This window comes from Calonectris borealis, chromosome Z (assembly GCF_964195595.1).
Source record: "Calonectris borealis chromosome Z, bCalBor7.hap1.2, whole genome shotgun sequence".
Classification (NCBI taxonomy): Eukaryota; Metazoa; Chordata; class Aves; order Procellariiformes; family Procellariidae; genus Calonectris; species Calonectris borealis.
In genome coordinates this window covers 61,229,542-61,255,166 of record NC_134352.1, presented here as the reverse complement: position 1 = coordinate 61,255,166, position 25,625 = coordinate 61,229,542, and the positions used below count along the sequence as shown (strand labels likewise).

The window sequence follows — 25,625 nt, the reverse complement described above, 5'->3', positions numbered from 1 at the left end:
AAAATTAAAATGCTATTTCTGACTCAAATTCAATCAAGTCACAATATAGTTGTCATATAATATTGCAAAGACATTTTCATTCAAGTGTAGCAGGACAATTAATGTTGTAACTTTTTTCTTTGTTATAAATGTGACCATTTCTCATCCATAAAGATACACCAGGTCACATGTGAGTATGCAGGTTTTTTTAAAGAATCCAGATACATATGGTAGGAAGAGTGTAATAAAAATTCTCCACCATACATTTTTCTTGCTTGTTTCTTTCTCCTGTACCTGAGTATTTATGCAGAAAACAAATAAGGAGAAGGGACATCTCCAGGCAACGCTTAAAATTTCTAACTTACTGTAAATAGGCCAGAAGAGTTTGGGCATGTGAAAATCTTTAAGCGTAACTGTAACTGAGGTTGAATTATTGGAACTGCCAGCACATCATCAGCAGAACGCTCAGTTACATTTTACCTAAACAACATAAAAAACTTACTAGCACATTAGTATCTAAACTTAGGTCTTCTGGATGGAAATTCACAAAAAGGAACCAAGGGAAAAAAGCATTTTTCTTTGATCTTTCATGCTACGCAATCATTAATTGACAACAAAATGTTAAAATAATAGAAGCAGAGAAATAAAAATCCTTTTCTGAGGTGCCAGGCATCCTCCTCTTCTATTGATTTGAATGGGAATTATTTTGGTAAGAGCTGAAACTTAGCAATCATCTGAATCGCACTTCACCCAGCCTGATGAATCACCACAGATTTGAAAATCACAACCTGGCATCTACAGGTACAATTGTAGTGTCCAGTGCATTCATCAACCCTTTCACTGTGGGCTTACCTCCCAGTTTCTCTTATTCAGAGCTGTCCTTCCCCATTTTAGTTTGCAGAAAATATGTGCATTGTACAAACAACATTTCATAACTCCACAACAGTGTGAACAAAAAAGTACAGCTGTTAATAGGTAAGGCCCACCCCCAAGAAAACAATTTAATCCCCATTACTTTGTGAGAGAGTACCTCTCTCAAGCAGGAAAGCAAAACCCAGACCAAACATAGGAAACTTACCTTTTTAAACATAACTAACGAGATAACAGCAGATGCTGTGAAAAGTGCAGCTATGATTATCATCATAATGCCAACAGGAATACTCTTATTAAGACCAGTAAGAGATGAAATCCACCCACTGAAGGAAAAAGAAAGTACAAACTTTACTAGCACAGTACATGAACCATTCAACTACAGGTATCCACATCAAGGAAAGCTTTATAACCTCCTGGTTCTGATCAACTTTGAATATTTTTGAAGAAAAAGTCATGGGAATTTTACATAAGCATATTTTGGCTCTCTAACAAGCTTTTAGAGCTTAGTTTCCATTTTTCCCAATGCATGCAGTGAAACTATATGAAAAATTGTACTAAAGATGATTATCCTTGAGCAGAATTGTGAAGAAATTAGAGAGCTGCTCAACAACTTTTGGGGTTTTTTTTGTCATACTGTCATTTCAGACTGATTTAAGACTATATGATTTTGTGGAAAAGAGAATGCCCCTAAAAAGATAGCTTCTAACTTCTTTAAATATAAACCAAAAACATGCCACACACACACAGCTTCTATGTGGGAAGACTCATTTAGCTGTACCCACACAGTGATGCTTTCTCAGTTGATATGATCATTTTTTGAAGTAGATGGCATCAGATTAACTAATAGAAAAGATTGCTATATGAGCATCTACTTTAAACATTTCTCCATTCTTCAAAACTGAAGCACCAACAGAAAAACACAGTATCAAGCTTGAAACCACAAAAAGCCAGTTGCCTTAAGAAAAATAAAACATTAAGACGGAAATTATTCTTCCACAGAAAAAAAAAATTCTGTAAACCTAAACAACCTTAAAACTTTCCTCTACCTGTTTCAAACTGCTTTTATATCCCCTATGTCCAACTGGACTCTACAAAACTCAAAAAACCAAACTGTAATTAGCATTTTCTGATGATCTGGCTACTTTTCATGCCCCTGCATAGCCCTTCCCCAAGTATCCTTAAAAGCACACTCCACATACTTGGAGAGTTGGCCTTCTGAAATACTTTTTTATTTTGTTAATATCAATCAATGTATCTATGAAAAAGCAAAATAGCTGATTTGAGAGTAAAAACAATATAACAGGATCTTTCCTTAGAGTACAGTTCTAAAGCAATGCTGTTTTGTCTGTCTTCTGTATGTTTGGAGATTAGCAGCAAAAAGGACTGACACAGAGAAGTGTCATTACCTAGCTACAGTACTGTCAGTCATAGCTCTCCATGCCACCAGCTGGGTACTACAACCATGCTTTTAGTTAATTCAAGTTTGTTGGGTTTTTTTCCAAGGATGGTGACTGATTCCCAATAGCTTTTCCTTGTAAAATCTAAATATTAGACCTCAAAGACTCAAATAAAAGATAATATACAAGCATCAAAAAGAAAAATCTACTATTACAGAATAAGGAGCTGACTCGGACAAATGAGCTTTTCAAATAACATCAAAGATACACCACTATATTCACCAGAATACATCGTTGACTCATTCTTCAAATTTTAGCTACAAATTTCCTTAATAAGTAGTAAGTATATGAATGTAATTAGAAATAACTAATGATACAAAATAATATCCAAAGAGTATATTATTACTATCTAAATTATTTTCATTTTCTCCAAGTTTTGCTTATGTCTTTACCTTAAATATAGAGCAAATAACATCTCCACACACCACCAAAATAGAGGAGGTAATGTATAAAAGAATAGTTCAAAGTGGTTTATATTGAAGGACAAAATTTTGATCAGAAGTACTAATTACAGAAGTACCCCACACTCTTGGGGTATGTTTCACCCACTTTTCCTAGTTAAGAGCACTCCAAAAATGCTTTTTTTGAGTGCTAAATGTAACAATTCCAGGGAACACAAGATTTTTTTTTAAAAAATACACAGACTATATTGCAGTTGCTATAGCAAATATAAGCATTTGTCTTGCAGACAGTACAACGCTACAGCAAATGCTATGCAACGCTACTTACCAGTTTCCCCATCTTTGAAATCCTGCAGCTTGAAGTACATGTACAGCAAACTGACAGATATATACAAAGAAGAACACAAAGAACCTGAATGAACTGTCACTCCTGAAAGAGGGGGGGGAAAAAAGATTAAAGCAGGAAATTAATGACTTTTTGCAAATACTGTAGTACCGATCTAAAAATTTTTTCTGCATTAACTAGAGGAAAAGTCCTTTCATTTATTGAGAGTGACTTGAAGTATCAGTAATTCTGTAGATTTGTAGAGTGTTTATTTACAAGAGCTGCTCCTTCTTCTTTAATATAGTATTTTTGCCACCTGCACCTCTAATGGAGGTGAGAATAGCAGCAAGATACTATTCCTTAGTGTTCTGTTCAGCACACAGCAGGGCCTATTAGACTAAGCATAGAAGTTTTGCTACAATGCATGAAGAACAGAATTCTGCTCCACTTTCAGACTGAAGTTCGCAGTGCTGGCAGGATGGGAAAAGAATATTTTACTTGTAAAAGGAAATAAAATCTAATGTGGAATTACTGATACACAGTGCAGACCAGAATACTGAAGCAGCTGTTGCTTAAAAGCAAAATATACAAAATAGGTTTGCTGTTTATATTACTAAAACGCCAGCCTGACAAAGACTGAAAGTAAAAAAAAAAGCAAATATAAATGTACAGGCAAAATCTCAACAAAGACCTCAACTTACTACTATTAAAAACTAATGATCATATGATATGCTTGCTACCAGAGTTCTAAAGAAAGTAGAAATCACTTAGTTAAGTCACAGAACCAGATTTTGCCATTAATAGCTCTTCCTGAAGAAGGGATTTTGTTCATTTCTATTTATTCAACCAGTTCAGTTCAATAACTATTTCATTTTCAGCTGAGCAACTGACCAAAAGTTGAATATGCAAGTAGCAGTTTTCCTTTTCCAAACAACCAATATTCACTAAGAAAAACTATGGATTTACTAGAGAGCAAATGCAAGCTAAACTATATGATTCCTCAAAGATGTGTGGGTACAGCAATACCTCCTTGGTTAGCAAAAAGAAACACCTCATTTAGTCTAAAGGTTACGCTTAACTGCAATTTCTGGCCATCAACCTTCCTCTACAAGAATTAGTGCATTTTAACTGAGAATATCCTGAATCACTTCAATGCAAAAAAAAAATTCCCAAGAAATACTGTAAGAGTACAGGATTTAGAATCTCTACATGCTGATTTTTACCAAAAAAAAAAGAGTTCAATTTTGCATGCAAACCAACCATTCTATTCTTAAACACAAAGCTACCACACCTCATGATTGTGATGTCTGCAAAGATTGCTAAAAGCTAGGAAAAATACTAGAGTTTGATTACTGTATACCTGCTCTACTCATTCTTAAGAATCTCAGTCTACTTCAATTACAGACACTGTAGGTCACTTAACAATGTAAGATTTAAGTGTAGAGTTTTACGAAGTTCATTCAGGAAGCCAGAAATTTAAAACCCTCAACCAGTAACCTACTCAAATTCTTGGTGTGAAGGGATAGAGATTTAATGAGAATTTTCCTTAAAACTGTTATCAGCCCAATGCAAAGTTAAATATTTCCTACAAATAACTTGTCAAAGGTAGAAGCTATAAATACTTTAAAGGATATTCCATGATATTCCTATCTATTGCCATCTATGTTTCAAATACAACAACTGAATTCATGACAAACATACTACTTGTTCTAATGAAAGCATATTAAAGGATTATCATAATGATAATCCAGCAAATTCTGGAATGTTAATGCATTTCGACAAGTTTTTAAATATCCTAAGTCAAGCTGAAGTTGTTACCTGAAAGCTCCATAAAGTGGTCTGTACCAGCAGACAAAAGAACAAGGGGTAAAAAGCAAGAACCAGAGAATACTCAATCCAAAATCAACCCCTCGCGTAGCATCAACGTAAAACCAGGCCAAACATCCAAAGATATTAAGAAACAGTGTCACTGTATGGACTGTAGAAGCAAAAGCAAAATAGTCTTAATTAAGTTATGTTTATACAATAAATTATTACAACTGTTAAGGTAATACTCAAACTGAGCATTTTTAAACAAAACATCAGCATGCTGACAATAAATCAATACCTTCTCAATACCCTCTGCAATAAGCTGATTTTTATAAAGTTTTCTAACTTTCAGGTAAACCCTGTATTCACAAGTGAAAGTACTGAACATGAAAATTCAAGTACTATCAGGTATATGTGGTGAAGGAAAAAATCCTGTTACAAAAATAAAACATTTTCAAACTTAAAATAATGAAAAAAGAGGTTTCTACTGCTGCAATAACTGATACTTTTTCTACAGTAATAACTGCATACAGATATTTAACAGACTACTGAATATTTTTTGAGAGAAAGCTTATAAATGATATAAAATGCATTATAATATTAGAATGTACACATTCTAACCTGAAAATAAAAATTTACAAAAAAATCTTTCAATTAAAAGCTCTTTGACTTCCATCTAATAAAGCAAAAAACCCCACTTAGTAAAAATGTTTCTCAGTAAAACGAGAACTGCAAGAAGCTGTTCTAGATGCTTCAATAGATATTGCATATTCAAATATTTCTTATAACATTGGTCTTAAACACCTGTCTTTTTGGTGCTCCGTTCTTAGCTCAATACTAGCATTTTCTCACTGGCAGACCGCCTTACAGGTTAACTATTGAATTTCTACTAAAGAAAATGCACTGGCACTACGACTTCACCGTTTATTTCAAATACATTTAGTTCTTACAACAGAAAAAGATAGAGCAGTATTAAGAAACGTTACAACTACTACCTTCATGCTGTCTGGCACAGAAGTTAGTTCTGCCAGACTTAGAAGATGAACATGAATTTCTGTCTTTGTTCAGCAATAACCAGTGATTCAGGAGTGATTCTGCTATCTCAGAAGACAGTTTCTGTCCTTGTGGACCAGGACAAAGTAGAGTATCTATGATTGAGAGTGCACAAGCTGCTCCTTGCAGCAATGACTTTTTTATTTAAGTTCAGAGAAACATTTTAGTCATTCTAGTGGAAGGTAATGTTACAGAAGAACTAGCAAGATAATAAAGATTTGGAAAAAAAAGACTCCTCAACCTCTTTGCTGCCCTCTTAACTAGTACTTAAATAAGCCCTAAATCAACATGGTGGGAAAAAATCTTAAAGCAAAATGCCCACATCATTGCATGGAAGGCTGACGAAACTCAAAACATTTCCCTGGGACAAATCATATTGTCCTCTAAGAGTCACCAGAAACAGAAAACTTTGTTCTTTTAAATAAAAAGCGTTTAATACATCTACGTATCTTAGCACTGTTCCAAGAGATCAGCAAAGCACCTCATTTCAGAATTTATATGAGTATGCCTCATAAAGTAGAACAAAGGATACAAATGCAAATTCCTGCCTGCCTTTGATAAATATGAGAAAACTTACTACGGGGTATTCTTTCTTTTTCCAGCCAATATTGGAAAACAGGGAGACCCTCTAGATTACTAGAAACATCCACATGCTGGTACAGTTTGAACTTTCCGAAATTACTACTTTATTTGTAATTGCCATTACGATAACAGGACAAGTTTTAAAAGAATGCCATCAGTGCACACAAGGATGGAAACATCACATCCACTACTGATACTTACTAGCACAATAAAACTAGCAACATAAGAGCCTACTTCACTACTGCCACGGAGAATCTCAGCTGTAAAAAACGAGTATTAGGAAGCTACAGATGAAGACACGGGACTTCACTGACAATTCTCCCTTCACTCCACTCGTCCTTCTCTCTGCCTGCTGCAAGGTACAGGAAGGCATTTGTTCTTTCAGCCAACACCTTCACTAAGTGACCTAGATAAGCTTTCCTGTTTATGAACAGACAGGTGTTTTTATGTTCAGGATAACGGTTTTAAGTACCTTCCACCAATTTGCCTCTTCAAATTAAACCATGATACAACTTATTAGAAGATAGTGACCACTTGCGGGCTGAAATGACCTAAGGCTTCAGCAGAAGGCTGCAACATGCAATGTCTATATGACAATAACTTCACAGCTATACCAATACAGCACTCAGTACGAAGTGATCTAAGAAAGCTTTCTCCTAGTTTAGCTGTGGAAGCAGTCGAGGTTAAAAAACAAAAGCATTCATGCCAGAATAAGAGTGAACAATGGGAAATTACATTAGTTCAATAAATATTCAGACTCGACTTCATTTTTATTAGTGTAAACTTCCTTGTACAGAAGAATCCTACTTAGATATACATTCCCTGTCTTAATGAACTACACTTTATCATCCATTAATGTTTGAAAGTGAATTGTAGATAAAGATCAGAAGTTGCACCAATGCTGTTTGGCATCTACATTGTTGAGATGATTATTTTGCAGTCCCATTTGGGACTGTATAGAAATAGATTTTTGTAGTAAGTTTCATTTCAGTAATGTTTTATTGATGGTATTCTCGGGAAACCAAAGTCCTTACTAGGACACATGACAAAAGAATGCGCTTCTTCCCAGGAAGCAGCTGGACTGCCACCCTGTAAAGGGACTGCCTCAAGGGAAATGGGATGCCTAGAAAACAGAGGGGTTTGAAGCCACAAGGCAACTGACAAGTGAGGACAAAGCTGGTGAAGTTTGATCACACACAACCTTGGAGCACAGAGTGGCTTCAAACATAGTTTAGGCTTTTGTTCCTTGTCTGCTCTGCTCTTTTTGGAGAGGGGGCGGGTAAGACATGTGCAAACACACCTTACAAATGACAGAAGTATTTTCCATAGGAAAAAATATATTCTAAAACAGCCTTAGATCAGCACATAACATAAGCACATGCTATCAAAAATGTGAAGGTGCTTTTATTCTTCTACACAGTACATTAGGACTTCAGCTAAAATATTGGACACAGTCCACATTGTAAAATTCTTAATGCTACACACTAAAAAACCCATGACAATGAGTAGACCAAGCAGTGAATCTTTAAGACAGCAACCAAACAATCAGACCTCTAGAAAACATAACCTACAAAGAAAGGCTGAGTAAACTATGCTAATTTTAGCCAAAAGGAGATGACTAATGGGTATAAATGTGTTCTTCATAACAACAGTGGACAGAACAGGGAACATCAAACACAGGAAGGGAAAATTAAGTTATATACTGGGAAACATCTTCTAATGATAGAAGACAGCAACACATTAGAACAGGCTTGGAAGGAGTTTATGATCGTACATAATTGATCGTACCCTCAGACAGAAGGATGGATGAGATGAAACTCTCCTAAACAGAAAAGATACCATACAAGTTGGCATTTTAGGGTGTTATTTTTCTACCAGAATCTACAGTTTAAGTCACTGGTCTTTGAAAACCTTTAAAAGTCTTGTTCATAGAAAATGGAAACATTCACAACCTATGTAAAGTAACAAACCCAAATGCCACAAAAGCTTTCCATGAGATTAAGCAGCTCTTTGGTTTGCAACTTCAAATAAGAAATATTCTTTAAAAATCAGTACTGCTCATTTTGTACATGCTATCAGCCTGTGGGGAAAGTAGTTGCAAAACACAGGCTTTTGAGCCAAAAAATTTTTGGTCTTAGATACGGATCAAGAGACATGGGACATTTCACTAGTAACAGCAGAGAAAGATCTAAAAAGTAGTGCTTAGTGCTAAAGAGCCAGGAAAACTGTCATTCTATCTGCAAGCCACTAAACTAGCAGTGGTAACAAAACCAATATAGAATAGAAAAGCTCCACTGGCAGTTGACAGAAGCCATTGCTAATTGATTGCTGTAGTTCACAAAAACATGGGAGCACTCAGTCAGTAAAAAAAAAAAAAAGCTCTCCCCACAGAAAAAAACCAAGAAAATATGTGCAAAGATAAAACCACATCAAGGAATCAGAAAACTCTGACTTCTGATACAAATAGAGAAAAGATGGATGAATTCACGGAATAGGGATACAGAAAGAGTTGTTTTCTCAAGAGATATAGAGCATATATATCTGAAATAAGTAAAAAAGTTTCCTCAGATACATAAAGACCAAGAATAAGGATTTAAAAATTGCTACTAACCATGGAAACACACAGAAAACTGAAACAGAAAAGTTTGGTACTCGGGCTGCTAAAAAGTAAGAGGAAAACTGACCTACTTTACAAAGTGCTGAGCACACCGTACTAGATTTGTCCAAATGTCATTATGTTCACAGAACACCTAGACCTTACAGGACCTAGGAAGTTCTGGAAGAGGAAATAAAATGTAGGGTAGAGCAGCAAGCAAAAGCAGGCTGGTTTGCTATGGTAGTAAGCGCCTCCACTGAGGAAGCATAGCCACTCTAATGAAAAATGAGCCAAACCATGTAGATACGATCCTGGGAAAGAAGAGTCACAAGGATTGATTCAACAACCAGCCCTAAGGCATGGAGTTCTGTACTCAATCTTTTTTTTTTTCCACCTGAAATAGATTTTGTCTTTCTTTTCCTTTATTATGCCCTTTTCCTTCCTTCCTGAGTAATCCCTAAGTCAGAGACTACTAGAGCTAAAGAAGGAAAAGAGCAAGAGGACTCAGTTAAAATCTCAGTCCATCTAGCAGAAAATCTGTCATGTTAGTATAAAAGCACAACTCCTATATATTTTTAAATACTGTAACACTGCTGTTTCCTTTATTTATTGCTGTAAGAAGGAAAAAGAAAAACAGTATTAGTATTCCAGTTCTCACTGCCCAACTTCACCTTGAGTTTGAAACACACGGCACTTTCAGAACTCAGTCCTGCAAATGGCCAGAATTAGTAACTATCCTAAAATTTTGGAGTACTTGATCTTAGATTTCATATAAATCTTAAATGTCTGTCAGATTTAGGAGAGTGACTAGTCACATATTCCACAGTGGATTTACTTGCTTATTTGAAGATTAATGACCCAGCAATTAATAGAGATAGCTGTGGATTATGATGAAGTGGAATTCACTTGATTCAATGCTGACTCCTCATTTTATCTATTTCAATTATGTTGTTCAATCACAGTAATAAGATTACCAGATCTTTTTTTTTCTGTTTTTACAGGTAAAATTATGGAGATTTGCTAACTAAATCCAAAGCCCTGAAAAAAAAACAGAAAAGTTCTGAAATTCACATTCCCTTAGTATGCTAAAAATATATTAATGACATCAAAGCACCTAAATCTTTGGAATTTCCTCAGTCTCAAAGTAATTATTAGGCTCTCATCACACTGGACAAGGCAGAAGAAACAAATGTTGTGGCATTTGTACATTTGGTTCATCCAGCATTTCTCCAGCACCTGAATGAGGGCAAAATTAACCCCACAAAGATGGTGTAGAGCATTCTTGGTGTACAAAGGATAGTTTTAACATGGACTCATTCTTCAGCTAATTTACTTTACACTATTTTTTTAAATAGACTAAAATGACTATAGACTAAAAACTGTATTAAACTATACAAAACTATGTATATTAAAGCAAATGGATATTATACTTCTTAAACTCACAAGTCTATTTTGTGAATTATATTTCTTAATATATAAGCTGATTTTAAAAACAGTAAAATTATTTCTAAGTCAATAAATGGTCAAAGCTCATTTTACAACAACAGAGATACTTAAATCAGAAAACTGCAATATACTAGAACCAAACTGCCTTAGGATAATCCTCCTCCTTTTTTTCTGTGGAAGTTTCTATGAAATAATTCAATACTTTTAAAATTGAAGCTAACAAAAAGATTTCCTTTCAACATTTGACTTCTGAATTTAAAACAATTTCTCATTACAGATGTTACAAAAGCCAGACTAGCAGGTATGTATCATCAAGTTTGAGTAGGCACTTTGTTTTTTTCTTTTAAAAAAACATACTTACACATCCACAAATAGTACATAATCTTTACTGTCTTCTGGAATTCTACAGGAATATCTACAGAAAAGTCCTGGTAGAAACAAGGACCTACTGGAAAATTCTCAGGAAGAGGTGGCCAGTTATTTTTTCTACCTGCAAAACAGAAAAAAACGAGCTTTATAATACAGTTTTAATCTCTGTATACTAGAAAGAGATATGCATTTGGACTTGTTCAAATTGTTTTATGCATGAGTTTCAAGCATATGGATAATTTGGGCATATGGATAACTTGGGCTATCAAAATTCAAGAGTTTTATCAGCAATCCTCACACAATACTGAAAATAAACTTCAGAAATAAAATACAATGAAGTGCAGACAGATCAAGGAAAGAACAATATTTTATCTATGTAAAAGACTAAGCAGGCCTCTGACAGTTCCTATAAATTAACAAGAAAAAAGAATTCTTCACAAAACAAGCAGATATGGGCAGAAAAACAATTTCTCGGAGTTCCTTGACTTTTAAATGCACATTTCCCTAAAGTCCCACCATACTCACATAGTTTGTTGAACACAAATACTGGGGACTGAAAAATTCTTAATTCTCAGAATCCTGATATTTTTAACACCAGGCTATCTCTTAACACTTTGAACTAGTTCCCAATACAGTTTACAGTCAAAGCTTTACCTAAAAGCCCATAAACCCCAAGAAAGGCAGCTATTGAAATGGTCTAAACTACTTTTTTGTTACAAGAAGATGCCCTACAGCATCATTGTATTTTGATACAGTTGTGTGACAGAGTGAGGACACCACAAAGGACACAGTGTCAGACACCCGGATTTCTTGTATGCTCATCTGCTCACAGGTTACAGCATACATTGTGTTGAACACAATTCATACCAAGCACAGACTCAGATTCAACTGAGAAAATAACTGCAACAAACCTTTACCATAGCATTTCAAATTCTGAATGCAAGAGATACATTAATCACCATGTTCCAAAAGCGGAGCTGAACTAGAGACTAACCTAAAGGCACTTTTTATTTGAAATTCTGACAAAGTGTTACTTGCAATTTCTACCTCCAACCATTTACTAGCAGTTTATCTGGTAAGAACGGAAAACTTGCAAAGCTTACATACTTGCATTATTTCTTATTTGTTTCCCCACTCAGACAAGACGAAGCTGTCAGTTTTGTCCAAACAGGTCCAAGCACTGAGTATGTGTTAAGTTTTCTGCCTCTTCTAACTGAAGTTTTTACCAAGCCTTTTAGAGCAGGGGATTGGCAGAGGAAGCATATAGAAGGTAACCAAGTAATATTCCCATCCATATTAAAAACTACTTTGGGATTTCTTATGTGAAAAATACCTGACAATAATTCTGACCTTCATCTACAGTATATGGTTATTTCCCTCAGGATTGATAGTTTCAAGACAGCATTATGGAAAAATTCAGGTATCTTATAATAATTCAAGTTATTATTTAAGAATTGTATTTCATGTGCTTTCCCACTGCTGTAGTACAGGTTTCAAAATTTTCAGCTAAGACTGAAAGACAGCTTGGTGAGACGGTTTGAGATCAAAAATCAAGTGGTCTTTTTCTAAATACACTTCAGATACTCATATTTCAGGACTGTATCTTGATAAGTGATGAGCTAGCTCAGAATTATTTCGTTCAACATAAGTTACCACCTCAAGGTCTATCAACATAACTTCAATGGCATGCTTACATTACGAATGCAGACATCCCCAAACTAGCTTCATGCAAGACAGAAAGGGATTTTCAGGCATGCCCAAATGAACTAGCTGAAATAGGAAGCAGCATACTTTAATTAGCTCAAATGCAATGCTGCACAGGACCTGAGCAGAAATGACCGAAGGCATCGAGCTGAGCTGACCAGTTTGAAGATCTTTGCACTGTAGTCAATTGCATATGACGACAGTGTCCTAGATGTGCAGCCAGCATCTTAAACTGAATGCAAATAGCTAGAGTATTGCAAAAGACCCTGTCCTCCAATCAATACAACACTACAGAGTTTCCAAAGGAGTTCAAATGAGTGCGCAAAAGAAAAAAAAAATCAAAAGGAAAAGAGTATTTTTCTCCCTGGTCACAATACACAATTCCTGATTTGCAGCATCTTTTTACACAGTCATTTGGTAAAAAACTAGTATCTTCTTTAAAGCTTTAAGAGCTCTCTCTTCTCTGTTCAGCCTTCCTAAAGAATTCTTTAGATTCTTCATGGACTTTTCAAGTACTTTGATGTGAACAACTGCAACCTAATAACAAATACCCATTTTAGAAATATCCTGAAACATGCATGGGGTATCAGAGTTATGTTCCCTACAATATAGATGAACAAAACCGTCCCTAAAGCCTGGAAAAGTAATCAATCCAGACCATCAATATAAGTTAGTGAAATTAGATGAAGGGCAATACATGGAGAAGGAAATGAAAAAACAACCAAAAAAATCATCATCTGGGAGTAGAGGTACAGAGATTTAATAGAGAGATTGAAAAGAACAAATACTGAGAAAATAAAAATGGTTTAATGAAGGGACAATATCACCATGATTCTTTTCCTCAGAAGAAGAATAGCAATTCCCCATTCCCAGATCCTAGCAAATGAGTGGCATATGACTGCTTTCTACAGCTTCCTGACGAGGGGAAGTAGAGAGGGAGATGTTGATCTCTTCTCCCTGGTATCCAGTGACAGGATGCGTGGGAATGGTTCAAAGCTGCGCCAGGGGAAGTTTAGACTGGACACTAGGAAGCATTTCTTTACTGAGAGGGTGGTCAAACTCTGGAACGGGCTTCCTAGAGAGGTGGTCAATGCCCCAGGCCTGTCAGTGTTTAAGGGGCGTTTGGACAATGCCCTTAATAATATGCTTTAACTTTTGGTCAGCCCTGAACTGGTCAGGCAGTTGGACTAGATGATCATTGTAGGTCCGTTCCAATTGAAAATATTCTATTCTATTCTATAAAATACCCTGAGAATTTGAATTACTACATAAGCAATTCTGCAATCTGGAATTGTACCACCGCATGTTCAAGAAAAACAGCACATGTGGAAATAAAACAGTCAGAATTCTAGATACAAGTGAACAGATCACACAAAGTCAACCTTGCACACAGTGTTTTGTGGTTTGCTTTGTTTTTTTTCCTAACTTCAATCTGAAGTTCTTCCTTTTGAAAAGGAATATTCCCATAGATCTACTTCTAGCAAAGTATCTTCAGTTAAGAGGATGTAAATCTTCTCCTTTGTGAAATTGCCATACAAAACCTGATGGTTTTGCACAGCACGCTTACAGTTTGTGGCAAAATGAGGTACTAATCTTGACTATGAGTTCCAAAACGTCATATGAAAAATTATTAAAAGATTAATAATAGAATAGATCTTTCTGCTATATCCATAGAATATTCATGTCTGTAACATAGCAAAAGATAAGAAAATGTTTCAAAACAGGGAAGTTCTCCTACAGCTATAAATACTGGCAGAAGAGAAATAAAAGAGATGTTACTTATGAAGTTACTTTTATTTCTTCTCAAAAAGCTCCATTTCTATTCAATAGTATTAGTTAGATTTTAACCTAGAATAAAAATAGCTGATGGCAGAGAGTAACATGTAACAGAGGCCACATTTAAAATTTTTACAGTGAAAATCTGCACAGGACAGGCCAGTTTTTATACACTGCATGCACTGTCTCAAAGGAGATAAACTTTCTTTTCCTGAAGAAATTATAAAACCCCCTCTTTGATCTGTTTCACAATGTCATTGTAAAACTAAAAGAGTTTCTAAGAAAAAGTGAAATTTCTGCAATTTAAAGAAGTTATTTTTTTCATGCATACCCCCCTGCTGATTAAGACTCTGCATTTCCCTTTCTCTGCGATCCAGTTCAGCTGCTTTTCTTTCCAGTTCTTCTTGACGCTTTAGCAGTTCTGCCTGGGCCAAGGCATGCTCCTGAACAAAACAGGCATCATTAGATATTGATAAAAAATACAAACACAAAATAAATATTCCAAGTCTGTTTTCCATAATTAAGCATTTCCAGTTACGGATGAAGACTGATCTAATATTGCACGAATTCATGCATTATATGATTACTTAAAGGCAGTATTAATTTGAATAAATCATTAGGAAAGCAATGCTTATTTATAAAAGACATTATTCCAGAAGTTTATTTAAATACTTATAGTTAAAAGGAACCTAGTGCCTGAAAGTTACAGACAAACCTTTGCAATTTGTGTGTAAGCAGGTGGTTCTTCTGTTGGTTTCATTATTGCTGGCTGGGTACTGGGTACATTAGGCATTTTCACATTTCCTGGAGGAGGCTAAGAAAACAAGAGACAATTATAGGGAAACAGCTTCCTATTCTAATAAACACCTTTTCATTAACTCTGTAAGAACCAATCTAGTTCTTTTAAAGGAAGTGTTACTGATAAACTGAAAATCTGATGTGCTGCCTGCAATATTTGTAACTATCGTGGTTTAACCCCAGCAGGCAACCAACACCATACAGCCACTGACTCACTCCCCCCGGTGGGACGGGGGAGAGAATCAGAAGGGTAAAAGTGAGAAAACTCGTGGGGTGAGATAAAGACAGTTTAATAGGGAAAGCAAAAGCCACGCACACAAGCAAAGCAAAACAAGGAATTCATTCACTACTTCCCATCAGCAGGCAGGTGTTCACCCACTTCCAGGAAAGCAGGGCTCCATCACATGTCATGGTTACTTGGGAAGGCAAAACGCCATCACTCTTAATGTCCCCCCCTTCCTTCTTCTTCCCCCAGCTTTATGTGCTGAGCATGACGTCATATGGTATGGATATCCCATATGGAATGTCCCAGCTGTGTCCCCTCCCAGCTTCTTGTGCACCCCCAGCCTGCTCACTGGTGGGGTGGGGTGAGAAGCAGAAAAGGCCTTGACTCTGTGTAAGCACTGCTCAGCAGTAACTAAAACATCCCTGTGTTATCAACACTGTTTCCAGGAAAAATCCAGAACATAGCCTCATACTAGCTACTATAAAGAAAATTAACTCTATCCTAGCCAAAACCAGCACAATACCCTTTAGGAAAAAGAAGTTAACTATATTCTGTGATGTAGTGTTCTGCTTATTTGGTTTTACGCTGCACTCGTTCTCATAAATACATATGGAATTTTAGGGATCAGTAGAAAGTAAACAGAATTTAAATTTTGTCCAGACATAAATATGAATAAGGAGAGTTACTGTTTAAGAGAATTGCAGGATTTAACACTGGTCTATTCATATTCTGAAACATGATGCCATTTGTCAGTAACGTCTTCCAGAGCTTTCTACTTAACAAAGGCTTGTATCACCTGGCTAACTAGAGAAGCAATGTATCATATTAAATTTTCCAATTCAAGATGCATAACCTATTGCTTAACTATTCCACCAGTATGTATCATAGTATCTAGTTTCAAGTATCACTGGCAATTCATTCACTTGGTCACTACCTGTAAGAATACAGCTTACAGGAACCTTTTAGTAGCTCAGTTTTTTTCTTTTTTCTGTCTTTTTTTTTTTTTTTAAATCCTCTCCTCCTTATTCCCATTTGTCATCTTCTCTGACTTTCTCCACATCCCTGTATCATACACAATGTTAATCAGTAGCTATCAAACCAAGGAAAAAAATACTGTCTAGATTGAAGTTATCAAATGAACTTTAACAAAACAGATCAGTATAGTACTACTATGATGTTATTTTATTCTTAAATATGCTTTGGGGGGAAACTACAATTCTTTCTTTGGGTAGAGCTTGCAACATGAAAGACTTCCCTGTTCTGTGATCCTGTAAGACAGAGAACCACTTGTTCCTAACAAGACTGAAATCAAGAACAAAAATACGGTGAGAAGTGTGGTGTTTTCAATACAAAAGCACCTTAAAATAATGCTGGAATCAATTAAATACCACTAACTTGGCAAATTATGACTTGGCCCAGATTTTTTCTAACCACCTTTTGAAATGCACAAATGCAATACACTGAGGAGAAAACATCATGCCTGAGTGAACTCCACCTCTGTGTGTGATATTGCAGCATATTTCAGCAACATCAGCTGATTCCAGCATTTCAAAATTATCTTTCCACCTTATACATTAGCTCCTAACAGAATACTGAGATATCAGGGAGGTCTGATTTTTCAGAAATGCTTGGTGATTTAAGCTTTTCATCCTAAGAAAGATTACTCAGTGCTGTAGGATGAAGACAATCAAAGGCTAACTGCTGGGTCCTGCACTTGGGTCACAACAATCCCCCACAAGGCTACAGGCTTGGGGAAGAGTGGCTGGAAAGCTGCCCAGAGGAAAAGGACCTGGGGGTGCTGGTTGACAGCCGGCTGAACATGAGCCGGCAGTGTGCCCAGGTGGCCAAGAAGGCCAACGGCATCCTGGCTTGTATCAGAATTGGTGTGGCCAGCAGGACTAGCGAAGTGATCGTGCCCCTGTACTCGGCACTGGTGAGGCCGCATCTTGACTACTGTGTTCAGTTTTGGGCCCCTCACTACAAGAAGGACATGGAGGTGCTGGAGCGTGTCCAGGGAAGGGCAACGAAGCTGGTAAAGGGTCTGGAGAACAAGTCTTACGAGGAGCAGCTGAGGGAACTGGGACTGTTTAGTCTGGAGAAGAGGAGGCTGAGGGGAGACCTTATGGCTCTCTACACCTACCTGAAAGGAGGATGGAGCGAGGTGGGTGTCGGTCTCTTTTTCCACGGAACAAGTGATAGGACGAGAGGAAACAGCCTCAAGTTGTGCCAGGGGAGGTTTAGATTGGATATTAGGAAAAATCTCTTCACTGACAGGGTTGTGAAGCTTTCAAACAGGCTGCCCAAGGAAGTGGTTGAGTCACCATCCCTGGTGTAGATGTGGCGCTTAGGGACATGCTGGACTTGGCAGTGTTAGGTAAATGGTTGGACTCAATGATCTTAAGGGTCTTTTCCAACCTAAATGATACTATGATTCTATGAAGCTGGTTAAAGACGGTTAATACTGCTATTCCTTATATCGAAGCATTCTGTGATAAGGAAAACTGTGATAAGGAAAAAGGCCTGTATGAGAACTCCTACAAAAACTAGACAGCCATCAAGAGTCTCACCATCTTCTGCTTCAAACATAAGATACAAAACCTGCACCAGAGTAGCGAAAAGCTACTGAACACAAACTTTTATGCATTATGCATTGTAGGCCAGAGCAATGCTACAAAAGCCAAAAAAAAAAAAAAGTCTGATTATTGTAGCTCTGTGGCTAAAGTAACAATAGCTTTGAAAGCATAACTGATAAGTAGCTGCCTGCTAGACTAATCAGCAAGACTGTTCACAATCTCCAGCAAGGTCTCCAGTAGCCCTCCCATAATACTGTAAAAAGTAACAGTAATATTACCTGTAATAGTGTAAAAAGGTGGATGTCAGACCAGAAAATATTTGAACAATGAATTCAAAATATTTATCCTTGAAATATGCTTTGTCCAAACAGCCTGCAGTGCTGCTAATGACTGGAACATGCATATATGCTTATGAATAAAGGAACCAATGAGAAAGCTCACCAGAGCTACATAATCGAAGATGTTAGCCAAGAGCATATATGATATACGATGTTAATATAAGGTACTAATTATGTACAGGATTCTCCCGATTCAGATTTCTACATTGTTTAGGTTCCATTATATGCTAGTTGGCCATCTAGACGGTGTTAGACTTGCTGTCTACTGTGCACATAATGACAATTGTGTAAAAGACTCAGTGCCTAGATAAAAGCCTGTGCTCCCTGGAAGAAATGAGACTACACCAGTCATTTATAGCAGGGGCTGTGCATCCTGTGCATCCTAAAAGCTGTTAAGGGATGTTACAAAGGCTACCACTTCCAGCAGATTCTGAGACCTGGGGCCTCCTCCTTTCCGACTACTGGAGCCCAGAGACCCTCTGAGGGCTCTCCATTCCAGGAGAGCTTTCCTGTTTCCAGGTTCAGCTAGTAGCAAGTTGAGGGCATATCCCAGGGATGCACACAAATACACACACACCCGCACACTCCAAGGACACTAGGATGGCCAGCTACACAAGCTGCCACAGACAGGACACTGCCTTTAACAACAACCCCATATAACACTATCAGAACTACACAGAACATAGATACACAGTCATATCCCATTCCTCCTCTCCAACTGCTCAGCACAGAGGTTCACTATTGAAAGCACATGCCTCATTCTGGATGTACAAGCACACCAACAGTTGCAGATCCCTCAGATACGAAGAGTGGGCCCTCAGCCTGTCTGATATACCTGCCTGGATCTGGAGCTCTTTTAGCTGGTATATGGGTTTCCTCCTGTTTGCCAGTTAGCCCAGCCTCATGTTCACTAGAAGATTCATGCACTCATACACTTGTGTCACAAGCAACCTCCACACTCACAGCTCCCTCAAACACCAGCACAGGCTCTCAGCTTGCCATATATCCAAACCCAGACCCCAGACTCCCTTACTCACTTTTGGCTCAGACTTCCCAGAGTCTCAGAGTCTTCCCAGAGAGAGGTTTTCCTCCTATTTGTCAGCTAGTCCAGCTTGAAGTTTGCTGGTGAATTACACGTATACACACAGAGGAAAACACACTGGTCCCTTCAGTTGCTTACACCTCAGACACGTCGCTCCTATGACCCATGATCCCTCCAGCTGCTGACACCCAGATGCTGAGTTGTTGACACCACAGACATATGGACCACTACTACTTGGGGTCTGACCATGTTGCTGGCACCTAAGTCTCTCACTCTAATCTCTCCAGTTGCTGGCACCTAGACTATGCAGCACTCACAGATGCAGTAGGGAGTGAAATGTCACAGAAAGGTAGTTAAGAAAGGATTTAACAGTAACTGCAGTGATCAGGCACATGGCTGTCAGACAAGTGTACTGACTGGTAACAACTTACATGCAACCAGCCCCTTTTAATCCACCTTCTTTCTCTAGTCTCCTCCTTCCTCCTCCCCAGTCTCCAATTGCGCCACATCTTTGATTATTTCCCTAAATATTCCTTAATAAATTTTGCACAGTCTCACAGGCTCCCCTCAGCTACCCAAAATATTCATGCTTACCTTGTTTCTTCCTTCTTCTCAGTTAAAAAGTCCAGGTTGACCCTCTTCAAAGCCCATAAATTAGTGGCTGAAGAGTTTTGGTCTTCCATTTTGTCTCTGTTACCACTTATCTATCAGGTTTGTGTTTCTGCCTTTGTATATTGCTTTCCCTTGTACTTATTACTCCCTTTAAACACAAAAAAGTCTACAATCTTTACAAAACAGATGCTCTCACATTCTACATATCTTTACAGTAACCAGTATGACTGACTTGATTATTTGGACCATCATGGAGGTTTGCAACTGAAAGGCTACCATGACTTTGACAAGGATGATATATGATTAAGAATCACGTATACCTTTGGATACTCTGTAATAATATGATTGAGATTATGATCTTCCTTCAGGCCTCAGCCCCTCAAAAACCATACAGTCGCATCACTGTAGTAACATGAGGGAGGACACTTCAGGCTTATTATTTCAAGCACTGCAGTGCAAGGAAACAGCTGCCCTGAGTCTCATGTTGTTAGATCTGTGTGCTACAGTCCATTACTTAACACAGTAATGATGCAGCAGTCAAGGCAACCTCCATCTCTGTTCGAAGGTTAAAGCTCCTGTCTGTGTAGAGGTCTGCTAAAAACCAACAAAATAAACCCTAAACAAACAAAAAAACCAACCAACAAACAAAAAAACATTTATGACTAGTAGACTTTTCTGTGACCCCCCTGCCCCTACTTGCCCAGTGAAGAACTTGTACCTTCTGGCCTCTTAAGTTTTTGAATCCTTTTAAGAAGTTTTTCTATAGTGAGTGTGATAGCTGTCACTTTTCCTTCCTCTGGTACGAAGCCAACCGAGGTACATTCCAGTTCATGCTTTAGCAATTTTCCATCTTAGTTTTCTTAACACTCAGCTGACTACCTATTTCTGGCAAGTTATCGCTTCTCTAAAGCCTATTCTATTGAGAATTCAAGTTTAAGACACCTCTCCTGTAAAGAAACAATTAGTATAGCTTTTTCGTACATAATTATCTTCTATTAGTACTTTAAAGTCTTCAAAGATGGCAGAAGCTTCCTGCTTCCAGGAAAGAAAGTTTCCCAAGTTGTTCTACAAGTTTTTCCTCAGAGCTTTGAGCTTGCCTTACAGTTTCACACTTAGTTTGGCAGAGTTTAAGGTCTTACGTTTTCTTTGAAAATAGCTTCCACTCTTCTAAAGGCTGTCTTACCCCAGCAGCACACTTGACAAAGCAGCAAAAAGCAAAGAGAACATAATAAGTCTCTTCTTATGGTGCATCTAAAGCAGCTATTTTTGAGCTACGTAAGTATGTCTACACCATTGATGAGTGTTATTGTGTGTTTAATATCAGCTTATGAGTTATTTAACATCACTTGATGGAATTAGTGCATGATGTTAGAAAAAGTAGAGAAAAGAGCTTGTAAGACAGTCAGAGGTAGTTAATGAAAGGTAAGAAAAAATCATGTATCTGCTTCAACATCCACTGTTAATTTTTGCTGGGTATCACTCCAGAATGTCTGGTAGGTTGATATATGTATTAAGAATATAATCCCAGCCAAAACTGCATTCCAGCAACTTGTATTCACAGGATACAGCCAGTAGCATTTTTTCATTAAGTACAGAAAAAGCCATGCATGTTTTCATATACTACTGTGTTTTCATAATTACTTATCTTAGCTTCATAATGTGTCCACAGGGGAACAAAGTGTCAGTGCTCAAATCTACCTCAAATGGTGGAAGTTCAATATCGCTTTAATGTGCTTATTTTTCCAGGTTGTTACTCAAAGATCACAATTCAACGCACAACAGGCACAGGTATTATAAATCATTTTCTATAGTTCAAGAACCTAATGAAGAAAGTATTGTAATTATAGAATATCTCAAGTTGGAAGGGACCCATAAGGATCATTGAGTCCAACTCGCTCAACCAGGCAGCAATGCTGTGCTTGATGCACCCCAGGACATGGTTGGCCCTTTTGGCTGCCAGGGCACACTGTTGACTCATATTCAACTTGCCATCAACCCAAATTCCCAGATTTCTTTCCGCAGGGCTGCTCTCCAGCCTCTCGTCCCCCAGCTTGCACGAATAACTGGCATTACCCCATCCCAGATGGAGAATCTGGCACTTGCTCTTGTTAAATTTCATATGGTTGGTGATTGCCCAGCTCTCCAGTCTATCCAGATCTCTCTGTAAGGCCTTGCTACCCTTGAGGGAGTCCACAGCTCCTCCTAATTTAGTATCATCGGCAAACTTACTTAAAGTACATTTGAATCCTGCGTTCAGATCATTTATAAAAACATTTAAGAGCAATGGCCCTAAAATTGAGCCCTCACGAACCCCACTGGTGACTGACCACCAGCCTGATATAATCTCATTTACTAAAACTCTTTGAACCCAACCCATCAAGCCAATTGCTCATCCAACATATTACGGACTTGTCTAGCTGTGTGCTGGACATCTGTCCAGCAGGATACTGTGAGAGATAGTATCAAAAGCTTTGCTAAAAACCAAACCCACCACATCTACTGGCTTCCCTTGTTCAACTAGATGGGTGACCTTGTCATAAAAGGAAATTAAGTTAGCTAAGCAGGACTTTCTCCTCGTGAACCTGCGCTGGCTATGACCAATGACTGCGTTGTCTCTCAAGTGTTTTACAGTAACTCCCAGAATAACCTTCTCCATAATTTTACCAGGCACTGAAGCGAGACTGACAGGCCTGTAATTGCCAGTGTCTTCCTTCTTACCCTTCTTGAAAATTGGGACAACATTTGCCAGCTTCCAGTTGACTGGGACCTTTCCAGACTCCCATGACCATTGAAAAATAATGGAGAGAGGCCCCATGATAACATGAGTCAGCTCTTCCAGTACCCTGGGACAATCTGATCAGGCTCCATAGACTTATGTGCATCGAGCTGGAGCAGCAAGTCTCGAACAACTTCAGCGTCGGCTGGGAGTTCATCGTGCCCCCAGTCACATGTCCCTGGGACCCTCAGAGCCCATCCTACCCCAAATGGTACTTCTGGGATAGATCTTTTTATTTCATGCCTTGCTCTCACAGCTGCACTGGGGGATGAAGCAAATTACTATGACCTCCCTTAAAAAGAAGAGGTTGGCTGGAGACAAATGCTCAAAAGAAGTTCTCTCTTGAATAGATTTCCCCATGAGGGTGAAGTAGTTTATTTACTGGGAGCGAGGGGAAGATTTCCAAAAGACGCCAGGTGTGGACAATCAATCTGGTTTCCTATAAACACTTCACTGTGTTTGGATGCAAGACAGAAGGAGGGGAGCTGCCCAGGAATTTACTGAAAAAAAAAAATTCCACTGAAATATAACTCTTAAAACCAAAAAAACCCCAACTCTACTAATGATTTTTTCCAAATTTTTAATGCAGCAATTTGAAAGCAATTGCTATATGCATTATAGAATATCTATACATGTTATACATATATACCCAAAGTGCTCAGAGGAGTTCAACATGCATTAGCAAAACTTGTAAAAGCAGGAAGAGATTAAAGGCTGCCTTTATCAGCAGTTTCATTAAATGATGAAGCAGAAATACTAATTGTCTAATCTCATCTGTTCCTTGTCAATTTCAGAAACCTGACAAAAGACACATCTCTATGGTGACTGTTAGAGCAGGAGACAAAACCACTGAAAATGTAGGCAACGATATTTAATCTGATATTTATGCCATTCACTAAAAACTTTGTTTGGTTTAACAATCAAAAATAAGATAGGCTTTGAAATTTGATAAGAAGCAAAAAAAAAAAAAAAAAAAAAAAGACTCCTGATTTTTCATGTTAGATATCAAGGTGACACCTGAGACCTAAAATCTCCTCTGACCATTCATTTTCCTCATTATGTCTCACATGTAATTTTCCTAGCAATTTCTCACTGTAGATGTGAAGGATGTAAGTTGACTGAGAAAAGGTGAATGCACTGAAATATTTAAAAAAAAAAACACAAACAAAAAACAACACAATTAGAATAAGGAATATTGAGAAAAAGCAGAATTTACTTTTTTTTTCCTGTCCTATCCTGATAACCGAGAAAGAACTGATAGGAAGCATCTCCTTTGGCAAAGGGAGAATACAACTGAGCTAAGATAATGAATGTCAGTGCTCAGAGTTTGAAGTCACCTTCTCACAGAAGTGAGAATTGTCTGGATTTGCAATGGAGAAATATTTTTGCAGTCCAGCATGCTTTATTAATTTGAATTTGGAGGGAAGGGGGAAAGAAGGTTAATGCTGTGTTAATGCTATAGACTGCAAGATACCATTTTAGCACTGCCACTAGAAATCTGGATTTCTAATTGAGGCATACCATTCTCAGCTTCCTTAAAAGCTACAACTACACGTTGTTAATCATAGTGAAACAAACATCATTTTAAGTCTTACAGACCAGCGATTCTCACTCTAAAGAGCACAGAAATCTCCAGGACGTATTTTGCTACCACCAGCTTGTATCCTTTCTGCTCACTAACGCCATTATGGTTTTCAAATGTTAGAAGTGGGATTACCTGCACAAAACTCTTCAAGATGACTCAGCTTCCCAATAAAGACAGATCAAGGAACAGCAGCAAATCAAAGCCCCCAGAAACTATCGCGATGTTTTTGCTCTAAGCAGTACACAAAATGCAGAGTAATTTCTATCCCTACCCTGACGGATATTGTAATCCTCCATGTCTAAAATGCACAGACACTGCTTCTACCTCTGTTCATCCAATCTTTAAAGGCATTCACTTCCACTGTCTCTTCCCTTACTCCTGTCACATACACTTATTTCTACATGCATAGTATGCCCTTCTCTTGCTTACAAAGCTGATAAAGGAAAAGAGAGGTGAGCACATGGAATTGTGAGCATATCCTCAGGTAGCTAAGCACATTCCTACAAATGCATATAATTATAGAATAAATACTTACAATCAGCATCCACAAGATATAGAGAGAGGAAGGGGAGTAGCATCTAAAGGTGATTATTACTGCACTCTTAGCTGAATATACACTTTATTCTTTCAGTCTTGCTTTCTGCAAGAAAACCTATGAAAGTTCTTTTCCTCTACAGAAATAGAACTGCACATTCAATAGACAGTGTTTATGAACTTGGTAACATCCCATAGATTATTAATTGAATCACAGTGCATGAATATAGCACATATTCAGTAGATCTAAACACTGACTTAAAGATTTCCTCCATCCTCCCAATTTTTCTATATGAGTAACATCTGTAATGAGCAATTAGAATGTTTTATACCTGCACAGCTGACTGTTCAAAGCCAGGTAACCTTAGCCATATACTTCAGTTTTCTTTTTCCCACAGAGCTGCATGTTAAAATAAGTACGTAAGTAAAAAAAAAAGTCAGAGTAGCTCTAGATTTTTTTTTTTTAAACAAGACCTACTGTCTTTATAACTTATGGCCAATACAAAGCAATTTTGAAACTCTTCAAGCTTCAGAAAGATAAATCAAACATAATTCATGATATTGTGAGTTACGAGAAAAAAATTTTGGAGGCTTATTTAATATTGTTGCTAGTTGTAAATATTCTGCCTTAAACAGCTGATCCAAGGCATACTCAAAAACAAGCTTCTTCCAGTCTAGCATTTTAACACTGTATGAAACCTTACTGTTGCATTGCAAAGACTCGAATACCAACAGTCCCTATCAGCACTACCAGATCTGCCATAGGAAATA

General features: G+C 37.6%; 1 protein-coding gene across 4 annotated transcripts in view; it reads right to left on the bottom strand.

Annotated features, from left to right (window-relative positions):
- SCAMP1 (secretory carrier membrane protein 1) overlaps nt 1-25,625 on the bottom strand; it is a 55,125-nt gene that overhangs the window by 7,960 nt on the left and 21,540 nt on the right. For all 4 annotated transcript variants that reach the window (XM_075138389.1, XM_075138390.1, XM_075138391.1 and 1 more), the window contains 6 exons: nt 15,086-15,184; nt 14,702-14,813; nt 10,883-11,011; nt 4,854-5,013; nt 3,039-3,140; nt 1,058-1,175 (listed from right to left, as the gene is read on the bottom strand). In XM_075138389.1, coding sequence (XP_074994490.1) covers nt 1,058-1,175; nt 3,039-3,140; nt 4,854-5,013; nt 10,883-11,011; nt 14,702-14,813; nt 15,086-15,184 — 720 coding nt within the window. The remainder of the gene's footprint in view (nt 1-1,057; nt 1,176-3,038; nt 3,141-4,853; nt 5,014-10,882; nt 11,012-14,701; nt 14,814-15,085; nt 15,185-25,625) is intronic.